General features: G+C 38.9%; 1 protein-coding gene across 1 annotated transcript in view; it reads right to left on the bottom strand.

Moving 5' to 3' along the window:
• Positions 1 to 368: 368 nt before the first annotated feature.
• The window catches only part of TDRD15 (tudor domain containing 15), a 29980-nt gene continuing 17717 nt past the window's right edge, over positions 369 to 12631 (bottom strand). The window contains 2 exon segments of the mRNA XM_084792406.1: positions 369 to 480; positions 541 to 3217. Coding sequence (XP_084648532.1) covers positions 3130 to 3217 — 88 coding nt within the window. The 3' untranslated portion in view covers positions 369 to 480; positions 541 to 3129.

Here is a 12631-nt window from a genome sequence, read left to right as displayed (position 1 = left end):
TAGCTCAGGCGGGATCTTTTTCTTATTATTCTTTTAATAATATACTTTTTCAGCTGGGTGTGGTGGTGGACGCCTTTAATCCCAGCACTCAGGGAGGCAGAGGCAGGCGGATCGCTGTGAGTTCGAGGCCAGCCTGGTCTACAAAGTGAGTCCAGGACAGCCAAGGCTACACAGAGAGACCCTGTCTCGAAAAACCAAATAATAATAATAATAATAATAATAATAATAATAATAATAATAATATACTTTTTCTGTGCAAATTATTCTTTAATTTTTAACTTTATTGAAAAAAAACTCAAGGTGAATTAAGATTTTGTTGCAAAACTCAAACAAAGAGAAGCGAGCCTAGAAGCTACAATCCATGTAATGCCACCATAAGAAAGACTTAAATTATATGTGAAAATACAGAATCACAATATTAAAAATGGGCATGATTAACTACAGGATGATCTAAAGTTCTCTTATGAACTTTGCACTTTGCTTATAAAATACCTGTACACTGCATGATGAATCTCATACAAAATGCGAAGATCAGATGACCCATACAATAAAAAAAATTCAGAATTGACAAACACATAAGAAGTTGTTAAAATTCTCCAGCAATCAGAAAACTGAAAATAATGACTTTATATCTCTCATCTAGGCAAAATGTTTAAGTAATTCAAAAATCTCGTGTTGACGTAGGAACTGCGGGATATGTTAATTTGCTTCAGCACAGTGATCTGCTCACTATGTATACACCCATCACATTGCTCGTCTTACCAACTTACGCGTGTTAATTTCCCTCAGTAAAGCTGGGACAGAAAATAAGTGTTACAAATGAAGCAGGATTACATAGCTACCTATCGGCAGAGAATGTATTACATCTATTAAAATGGGTACATTCTTTTGCCCCAGCATTTTCACTGACCACAAGTTACCCTGTAGAGATGAACTGCCCTATGTAAGGGAATATGCACATATATGTGTACAGCAGTTGTACTCAGTGTGGCAAAGAGCTAAACAAAGAATATCTCTCACTGAAGACATGCTGAAAACAAAATTAAAACACATGCATAATGTTAAATACCATAATAGCCTTAAAAATAACTACTAATATGTTAGCTATCTTAGAAAGACTTCCAGGAGATATACTAAAAGACAGGAAAATGTATTTGTCCACAACACAGCAAAATGTGCACAGTATATTTATGGAGGTTTTTCACTCATGAAATGAGCTACATGCACACGGAATGAATTTAAAATGTTGTTATAACTTAACCTCAAGGAAGCAAGAAAAGGAGGAGGGAAACTAAGCAAATGGAGGAAAACAAAGTCTCAGGAAAAAGAAAACAAAAACAAAAGAAAAAAATCAAACAACAAAACAACCTACATCCCAGTCATATTTATGTCAAATTACATATCCATATAAGATTCAGCCTCAAAAATATGGCTAACCCACTTTAGACATACTTTGTCTTTTTATTTGAAATTTAAAATGTATAAAAATTAAGGAAAAATGATTGTGGAGATGTTTAGCAGTTCAGAGCACACGCTGCTCTTTCAGAAGTGTGCAGTTCAGTGCCTAGCAACCATGTCTGGAGGCTTATAGCTGCCTGTGTCTGCAGCTCTGGGGTATCAGATTCCCTCTCTTTTAGCCTCCAAAGGCATCCACACGAATACAAAATAGGTTTACAAATAGACAGAGCTATGAAATTTCTGACATACAGTTCCAAATACCACTAGATGTCAGCAAAATCCCCCCAGAATTATAGACTTGCTCTTCTCAACTATGGCAAAGTTTGCACTTTGATCCACAAGCTCTACCAGAGCTGACCTGGCTTGTACAGTATTCAAATACATTGTTGGACGATCAGGAGATGAACTAACTTCCTGAAAGACAGACTATAGGTTTTATTAATGGGCAAGGCATCAACACAGCTATAATACATTCCCTATTTACTGTGCTACTTATATCCTTTTGTCATTATTTTGTTCATGAAATAGTCTTTTAAAAGGTGATAGTGTTTAATATTCAGTAAATCAAGATGCATTTATCTCACACATTGTATATAAGATATGGAGGACATTTGAAACAATCACTATTTATTGAGTTTTTTAAACTGAGTCAGAGAACACAATGTCAGTCAAATGAAACACTACAATCAAAGCAGTGCAAACTAGTTCACAGTTGTGCATCAGCTATCAGGAGCTGCAACAGGCACCAGACTTACTATCTCCAAGCTAAACAGTGAAGCAAGGCAACCATCAAGCAGCTAAACCTGCTGTCACAAGCTTTTACCCTGAAGCTCATATTTCATTCATCACCAGGTGTCCTCATATTCCTGTGAGAATACAGCTAACGACTCTTTAGAGGCTTATCAGTCACCCATTTGGTCCAGTGACTACTTCAAAGATTCATATAAGAATTCCATGGGCCCTGTATCTTGGAAATGGGCAAAATGGAGTTGGCATGTATCACAAAATGCTCACAGTCTCAATGAGGGGGGCTCAACTGTCTGCAGCTGGTACTGTTGACCAAAGACTCTGGACCCATGTGACTTGTATTTTCTGTGTCAGGTAGTTGGGTTTCTCAAATATGGTCCACAGTATCAGGTGTAAGTACTCCAGACAATAAGGCAAAAGCAGTTTGTGACCCAGACTGGTAGGGTCACATGACATTACTCCTACCCACTATATCATTGGTCAAAGCAGTCATGAACCTCCCAAGATCCAAGAGAGAGAAAACAACATTCTACCATTTGGTAGGAAGTGGACAGGTGATATTTGTGTAAGAAAAAGTAAGATGGGGGAGACTGTAGACGTCCTTGAAAGAGCCTGACATGATCTGCATGCTGAACAAAAATCCACATCCTTTATAGGAAGAACATAGTATACTCATTCCCAAGGGTGTCCAAGGTCTCATTTAGGTCTGACATTAGGATAAAGTCTTGGTTTTCATCACCTAACTCAAGTCTGTCCCAGCAATGTGGCACATATTTGTAATCCCAGCATTCAGGAGGTAGAGAAAGGAGGATTGAAATTGAGGATCAACATTTTGTGATCAGCCTAGTCCACACAGAGGTTCAAGGCTAACCTGAACCATACAGATAAGACCCTGGCTCAAAACTAACTAACTAACTAAATTAGCTAGTTAAAATAGCACAGGATAAAAAAATAAGTGAGATCCAGGTGCATACTGGGCTTCTTGATGTTCGTCAAGGACACTTCTGAGGACCTACAAGAAAAAGCAGCAGGTTAGCCTCATGATCACTCAGCACACACATTCTGAGACAAGCACACTGACATTCCCGTTATAAAAGCAGACACTGAAAATGCACATGGAAGCACATGGCCATTCCTGGATTAAACTTTAGTCTGCTTCCTGGGAGCTCTTCCCCGGGGCTCTTAGCTCTACTAACTACACAGTCTCTTGGCTCCAATCCCCATGCCATCCTTCCCATCCCATTTTCATCTGAGAGGTGTTCTCTGTGTATTTCATCATCAGAGGCTTTTTTGAAAATCAAGTGTGTAAAATTTGCCACAATTTATTCCAAAGCTTTGTGAGATTCCCGTGGATCAATTATCAGTCCACTCTGAGCTCACACACATGTAAAGCTCTCAGATCCTCATTTGCGGTAGCATCTTTCTTAAGAGGTAGCCCTATGCCCTCCTGTTCATCAACAGAAAGCTCTGTGAGCCAGCAAAGGGGGCTGTACTCCTAACTCAGAGACTGAGAAAGAGGATGAGAGTTCAAGGCTGGACAGAGTTACACTGAGACTGAGACACTTTGTCACACAAAAAAAGCAACAACAATATAAAATACTGTGAAAAGCCACCTAAGAGATTTCTGAAGTCTTAAGAAAGTTTTGTAAAACACACCCAAAGCCCATCTTTACTTCAAGGTCACTTTCTGTCAACAACGTGGAACTGATACTTGGCCTTAGGGTACATTTTGAAAATGGAAAATTTTGTCATCTTGAAAAGCTAGGAATAGAAGGAATTCTATGTTTAAACCCAGAAAAAACATGAATCTCGTATCTAAAGCTTTATAAGTAAGTAAACAAATAATAGGCCACTCTCTCTGGTATTCCGTATAAAGCTTCCACCACACCCAACATTTTTATCCTTCTCTCTGCTCTCTCTCTTCTTCTTTTTCTAGGAAAATAAGAATATTACCCCAACTGTTGGAAACTAGAACTTCACGGAGGGTAAGAAGCAACTATCTTAGCAGGCTACCAAGAAGAGACTTGATACCCTGTGAGCATATACAGGGGGAGGAAGTCCCCCTCAGTCACAGTCATAGGGGAGGGGAATAGGGTGAAAGTGGGAGGGAAGGAGAAATGGGAGGATAGAAGGGATGGGATAACAATTGAGATGTAACATGAATGAATTAATAAATAAATAAATTTTTTAAAAAAAGAAAAAAAGCAGCAACTATCTTAATTCTGAAGTAATATTTCCAAAAGTGAACCATAGAGAGGGATTTTATTTTCAATAATAAAAATGAGTTAATGGAGTTTAAAAAACAGAATTTATCAATATTCTATATGGAAATACATTAGACCAATGTCTCCAGTCCAACCACAAATACAGAATAACCATATCTCCCTTATCATTGGTTCTCAACTTGTGGATTATGACCCCTTATGGGGAAGAACGACACAGGGATCACGTAAGACCATCTGAAAATTCATATATTTACATTATTAATTCATAACAGTAGTAAAATTACAGTTATGAAGTTTCAATGAAATGATTTTATGGTTGGGGGTCACCACAACATGAAGAACTGAATTAAAGGGTCACAGCATTAGGAAGGTTGAGAACCACTGAAGTAGATGTATTCTGGAGAATATTGGTTCTTAAAGTGTCATTGAGTCCTTAAAATCCATTCTGAATGTCTGTGAGACAAAACTACTTTTATAGTAAAAAACTTACTTTTATAGTAAGATGCCACCTGCATCTTTCATTCTTATTTTCTTGAGCATTGAGTTTTCAGTAACCATGTGATGTGTGATATAGAAACAGGCCAAATGAATAAGGAAGTGCCCAAGCCATACTCTACACACAGATCTGAAAGAGACTTTCAAACTTTTACAATGCCACCTTATCACTATTTTGTCTATATTTCTTATTCATTCTTATTACTTTTAGTTATGTATATGTAGGTGGTGTGAGGTACAGGTGTGTGCACATGAGTGCATTTTCTCTACAGAGGCCATGAAGCTGACATTACAGGGGGCTATGAACTGCCTGATGTGGGTGCTGTAAATCAAACTTGAGTGACCTAGAAAAGCAAGATGTGCTCTTCATCATTGAGTCAGCTGTCCAGTTTCCATTTTATATACTAATGTTAATCATGATATAACCAGATTGATATTTATGTTTTAATATGCAAGTTAGCAAATATTTTTAATATTTTATTAATTTATTCATATTACATCTCAATTGTTAGCCCATCCCTTGTATTCTCCCATTCCTCCCTCCCTTCTGCTTTCCCTCTACTCCCCTCCCCTATGTCTGTGACTGAAGTGGACTTCCTCCCCCTGTATATACTCATAGGGTATCAAGTCTCTTCTTGGTAGGCTGCTATCTTTCCTCTGAGTGCCACCAGGCCTCCCCATTCAGGGGATGTGGTCAAAAATGGGGCACCAGAGTTCGTGTGAAAGTCAGACCCCAGTCTCCACTCAATGGTGAAGAATGTCCTGTCCATCGGCTAGATCTGGGTAGGGGTTCGAAGTTTACTGCCCGTATTGTCCTTGGCTGGTGTCATAATTTGAGTAGGACTCCTGGACCCAGATCTGCCCATCATAATGTTCTTCTTGTCGGTTTCTAAAACCCTCTATATCCTTCTATCTCCCCATTCTCTCCTTCTTCCCTCACCTAAAGTTCTAATAGGATGTCCTCCCCTCTGACCCACTTTCCTGGTAAGTGAAGACTTTCATGGGACATGCCCCTTGGCCTAGTGTCTAGATATAAGTGAATAGATAGCATTTGACTCTTTCTGCTTCTCTGTTAACTCATTCATTATGATCATTTCTAGTTCAGTGCATTTGTCCACAAATTTCAGGAATTCCTTGTTTCTAATAGCTGAGTAGTATTCCATAGTGTAAATGTACCACAGTTTCTTTATCCATTCTTCTACTGAGGGATTCTTAGGCTTTTTCCATGTTCTGGCTATTATGAATAAGGCTGCTATCAACATGGTTGAGCATATGTCCCTGTTGTGTGGTGGAGCGTTTTCTGGGTATATTCCAAAGAGTGGAATAGCTGGGTCTTGAGGAAGCTCTATTCCTATTTTTCTGAGTAAGCATCAGACAGATTTCCAAAGTGGTTGTACCAGTTTGCATTCCCACCAGCAATGAAGGAGTGTTCCTCTTTTTCCATATCCCCGCCAGCATGTAGTGTCACTTGAATTTTTTATTTTAGCCATTCTGATGGGTGTAAGATGGAATCTCAGTGTCGTGTTGATTTGCATTTCTCTGACGACTAACAATACTGAGCATTTCTTTAAATGTTTCTCAGCCATTATGAGGAGTAGATGAAAAAATAAAATAAAATAAATTTAAAAAGAGGAGTAGACATCAAATTCAGGGCTGAATTTAATAAATTAGAAACGAAGACAGCAGTCTAAAGAATCAACCAAACCAAGAGGTGGTTCTTTGAGAAAAATCAACAAGATAGACAAACTGGATTGTATCCATGTTTACTATGGAAAAGAATAAAATCTAACACTTAAAATATTTGCTAACTTTAAAGTAGGTTTTTATGATTCTTTGTATTTCTTCAGTCTGTTGTTATGTCTCCCTTTTCATTTCTGATTTTGTTGATTTGGATTGTGTTTCTCTGTCTTTTAGTTAGTTTGGCCAACTGTTGTAAACTTACTAAAGTGTCATGTTCTATAGTATTGAAAACGTTAGCTGTAACAAATAAATGTTCCAGTTTATCTGTTCAGCTATTTCCAAAAATAAAAGACATAAAATATCAGGATCCGTGAGTAAAGTTGAAAAGACCTCTGAAAAACTGAAATCCAAGAGGGCCTTTATTAAGCTATTGCCTAAGCTTCAATTGGTAGTGAAATGCATATCCTGTGACCCTAACTGTGTCAATGTTGCCATATTCTCCTGTAGCATAACAAAGAAGAAACACTTCCCTGATAAATCCATCATACAAATCCATGAAACAAATTGTTCTTCCAATACCAACATTTCAAAATTGAAGAAAACAATCTTCTAATTTTTCAAGGCTTATGGAGACGTAATCCAAAAATATTCAAGTGGTTTTGATTACAAAGTGTAAATACTAAACTACCTGATAACAATAGCTGCAAAACAGATATTAGCTATTAGACAAAAATCAGATAGATGATGGGTAGGTGGGTAGGTAAGTAGATAAATAGATTCCCATTCTTGAATAATCTTTAAAACTCAAGATGCCAGACAAAATTACATTATCATTATAAACAGCAGAATGTCTAAAATTATTTCTCAACCTCAATGCAGTTACACCAATCTATTTAATATGAACATACAAAGATATTCCTGAATTTTTCCCTATTGCTTTGAATTTATCTCCATTTTTCAAATATTCTTTAAATTAGCAAATGTTTAACAGTTCTTCAAAACTACATTATGTGGACTCTCAAGTATACTTGTAAAAGTTGACAGTTCTACTTTTCAGTTGAAATACTGTTCTGATACTACTCAGTTAATGAACTTTCACTTGTAAAATACACTCTAATTCAAAGGTAAATGCAATGGCAAGATATAGCCTTCCCCGCCCAGTACTTAAAAGTGGCCATGAATGGCATGCATATCCTCATTTTGAAACCAAAGAAAGTCAAACTGGATATAGCATATTGCTTTGCAGAGGTGTAAGAGCAGCAAGGGAGATTTGATCAGTGCATGCTGCATGCATGTGTGCGTATACCATGTAGGACCTCATGGGTAAAGCATAAAGCATAACTTTACAAGTTAACCAGAAATGTGAAATCGAATTAAAAGCAGACATGAGAAGCCAGGTATGATGGTTCATGCCTGCAATCACAGCACTGCTTGTAAGAGTTAATGGCCAGCTGAGAGTTTGTAGTGCATTTGTGGGCAGCCTATGGTATATTAGGCTTTGCTTCAGAGAAAAAACAAAACTATACTCACAAATACTTGGCACGAAGAAATTAGATAAACACAGGAGAGGATGGGATTGAACCTGACCTCTATCCTATATTCTTTCAATAAACATGAGTCTTACACGCATCCATATTATCTCAGGAAAATGCCCAGAGAGTGAACTACATATATTATAATCACAACTGCGCTTGTGATAAGCAAACTAACAAGAGAAACAAAGACATGGGAGAAAGGATCAGAAGGGAATGATTTAAGGACGTCCGCTGGCTTTCAACCACACTCAAAGGGTGCTTTATTAAATGAAGCTGTTTTAAGATGCTGTCCTGGTTAGGGTTTCTGTTGCTGTGACAAAACACTAATGACCAAGAAGCAAGTTGGAGAGGAAAGGGTTTATTTGGTTTACACTTCCATATTATATTACAGAGTCCATCACTGAAGGAAGCCAAGATAGGAACTCAAACAGGACAGGAACCTGGAGGCAGGAGCCAAGGCAGAGGACATGGGAGGCGGGGTGCTGCTTATTGCCTTGCTCCCTATGGCTTCCTGAGCCTGCTGTCCTCCAGAACCCAGGACCACCAGCCCAGGGATGGCACCACCCACAGTGGGCTGGGCCCATCAGTCACTAATTGAGAAAAACATGCCTTAGAGCTGGATCTTAGGGAGGCATTTCCTCAATTGCTGTTCCCTCCTTTCAGATAACTCTTACACCACATTGACATAGGGCCAGGCAGCACAGAAACTAGGGAATGATGAGCCACACTTCCTAAACAGCACCCATTCTTGGCCACAAAGATTGTACATGGCACTTTAGAGCAATCTCGAGGAAAGATAATGAAGCACTAACATGCATCAATCTGAGAACATGCCCCACGCTTACCACTTTCCTTGGGCTCTGGGACTAAAGCAAGAACAGCACAGCAGCAGGGACCCGTTTTTGCAGGAGTTTGGGAGTAAAATTAAACCTGCTCTTTTTTTCTCCTTTGGTATTTTGAGGCAGGGTTCTCTGTGTAGCACTGGCTACCCTGGAACTTGCTCTGTAGACCAGGCTGGCTTTGAACTAACAGAGGTCTGCCTGCCTCCACCTCCCAAGTGCTGAGGTTAAAGGCATGCACCACCACCACCTGGCTAAATGTGTTCCTTACCATTTTTTTGTTGTTGTTGTTGTTTTGTTTTGTTTGAAAACTATGACCAGAGCAAGTGCATAAATTTGTAATGCACGAAGTCCTGTTTTTTATATTTGTTTCCTTAAATAGCTTTCAATATTTGGGTTTAATTTGTGGGAGCATAATAATGTTTGGTTTATCTAGGGACTCTGTGCGAAGAGCACCAGGAGATGAAGAGGGAGAACAAAAGTCAGTTCTTTGAGAAAAAAAAAAACTCTTGGGGGGGAAAAAAACCCAAAGAAGTTTAAAAATACATGCAGCTGAAGGGTGCTGCATGGAAGGGTGCCGAATGGAAGATGTCATATGCAAGCCAACGTGTGTGGTTTTCCAACCAAGTGTTTATTTTTGTTTTAAGCTTCCCGAATCTCTCAGTAGCAAATAGTTGACCCTGATTAAAGTAAATGGGTCACAAAACAAGTCAGTTCATGAAAGTGGCAAAGAGACGGTGGGGGGGGGGGTATGGGGAGGGATAGGGATCAGGAGGTTACACAGATGTTTCTGCCTGCTTTTTGTTCATTATTTAAGCAATTTAACGTGGCATCAGCCTGTAATCTCAGCTATATTGGAAGCTGAGGCAAGAGAATAAGAGGTTCAGTATGGGCTTGGCAGCTTATAGAGACCTTGACTCAAAACAAGCAAAAAGGAGACAGAGTTACTTATCAAGCTGTCTTACATGTATAAGCCCCACCCCCCAACACACACACACACACACACACACACACACACACACACACACACACACACACTCCTATGTAGTATCTGTGCAAATAATTCCAAATATTAGTAATTCTTGCTTCAGTGTTGATGAGTCTTGTTTGGCTGTGAATACAAACCATGTGCTTCAATATTTCTTTCAATACTTAATCTTTGGATGTATGGCGCTTTATTGGCCAGTAGCTGTGAGTTTTGCATGTTTACCTGTTTGTATTTTAATGTTACAGTTTTGGTTTGGTGTGACTTGGGGTTTTTGTTTGTCTTTGTGCTTACTAAGGTATGAACACAGAGCCATATATACTCTAATACTGAGCCACATATATCACTTTATTCCACTCTTTCTCTTGAGGCAGAGTTTCCTTAAGTTGCCTGTGTTAATGCTGAACTTACTCTGTAATAGAGGCAGTCCTCCTGCCTCAGCTTCTCAAGCTGCTGCAGTTTAAAGTCTGTGGCGGGACGGGACATTCAGCTTCAGTCACTAACCATTACTCTCTTTGCCTCTTTGTCTCTCTCTAAAATCCATCCCTGCCAGCCAAGAATGATCATAGTTGATTGTATAGCTGTATGAAATGCTCAATGAATAATAAGTAAAGTGTACAGAAAACTAGACATTAAACTGAAAAGGGAGCATAAAAACAAAATCTCAGTATTACAAATAATAGTTACAGCTAAGACATGTACCTTGCCTCAATTCCACTGATCTTTCTAACCAAACCTTAAAAATTTATCAACTCATCAACCTGTATGATACATGTATATAACTTCGTTGCTGAAAAACAAAACAAATATACCACTACATTTTTCTTAACCAAAAACATTTTAATTTAATTCTTTGGTCCACTGTCTTACTTAAGATTACTATTGCTGTGATGAAACATGACCAAAGCAACTTGGAGAGAAAAGGGTTTCCTTGGCTTACACCACTGAGAGGAGGGAACAACAATTGAGAAACCTCCCAGAAGATTTTATCTCAACAATGCTGGTTTCTTTATTTAATCATCAATAATATCAAAGTTCAGCTGACCAAAACTGAGTATCCCAGCAAAGCAAAGGCTTGACTAATCACACCTGATTCCTCAGCCCCAGATAATAGAAACATTGACTCTTAATTCAAAGCAGAGAATGGCCCCCCATAGAATCTTTATTTTTTATGTGATTTTTAATTTTTAAAATTTTTAAAATATTTTATTAATTTATTCATATTATATCTCAATTGTTATCCCATCCCTTGTATCCTCCCATTCCTTCCTCCCTCCCATTTTCTCCTTACTCCCTTCCCCTATGATTGTGACTGAGGGGGACCTCCTCCCCCTGTATGAGCCCCGTATTTGACCACATCCCCTGAATGGGGAGGCCTGGTGGCACTCAGAGGAAGGATAGCAGGCTCCCATAGAATCTTTAAACTTCCCTCTGCAACTTCACAAGCCAGGCCTTTCTATATTTTTCTCCTGGAGGCAGGAGCCGATGCAGAGGCTATGGAGAGGAGCTGCTTGCTGGCTTGCTCCTCATGGCTTTCTCAACCTGCTTTCTTAGATATAGCACACAGGACCACCAGCCCAGGGATGACACTACTCTAGACCCTACGCCCATCAATCACTCAGTGAGAGTATGCCCAACCTTGTGGAGGCGTTTCCTCAGCTGAGCTTCCCTCCTCTCTTATGACTTTACCTTGTATCAAGTTAACATAAAAGCACACAGTGCAGCCGTGTAACTTCAACAGCTGCCACAATCATATGCATGACAGTTAAGTGCTGTTGTGTCTTGAGAAGCTCATTCGTAGATAACCTGGATGTGTATATTCTAGTATGTTTTGTCTTGGTTTGTCTGTTTTGCTTTTCAGAAATATTGTGTACAATGGCTGACTCTTTACATGTAGACCAAGATAGCTTCAAACGTACAGATATCTCTTTGCTTCTGCCTTCCAAGTCCTGGGATTACAGGTATGTGCCACCACACCCTGCTGTGACTACACTTTGCTTCAACCTCCGGCACTCCATTTCTCCACTAACATCCACGTTTATATCTATATTTAAAAACCTGTCTAATAAGCCATAGCCTTGCTTCAAAACACAAACAAATATGAATAGAGTGGCTTGCAATTCAGAAAAACTGGGGCCACAGGTTAGGTCCCCACTTGAACGGTAATACCAACTTCCATCATAGTGTTGCAGTAAGTGTTCAGTGAGAGAACCACATACAACTCTTAGCACAGTGCCTGGAATATAGCAAACCGCCCTCTGCTACCACAACCACGTGTACTAATACAATAATGTGAAAGATTTATGAGATAGAAGGAAAAGAAGCCAGTTTCATCCCTCGTCAACTGTAATCACTCTAAATGTGAACTCAGATAAAATGCGTTAGCACCACAGTGCATCAGTAAAAACAAGACGTCTCTACTCACTGCAAGAGTATAATCTGTGATGATGTGAGTTATGGTTTGGGATATGGGATAAGCATTATTTCCAAGCCTGAACAAGCAGTCATCAAGAGAGGACATCATCACCTATAAAACCCGCAAAGAAATGTTAATAAAATGAAAATAAGGAAAATCGGGCAAATGGAACATAAGAAAGTAAAATCTTAATAATATTTTAGAATCTACTTTATACCTAATGGCTTAAGAAAATATACACTAAGTTTGTT

The sequence above is a fragment of the Acomys minous genome (assembly GCF_964271855.1).
Source record: "Acomys minous genome assembly, chromosome: 8".
NCBI classification, from domain to species: Eukaryota; Metazoa; Chordata; class Mammalia; order Rodentia; family Muridae; genus Acomys; species Acomys minous.
Note: the sequence above shows the minus strand (reverse complement) of the source record. Positions and strands in the feature narration are given on the sequence as shown.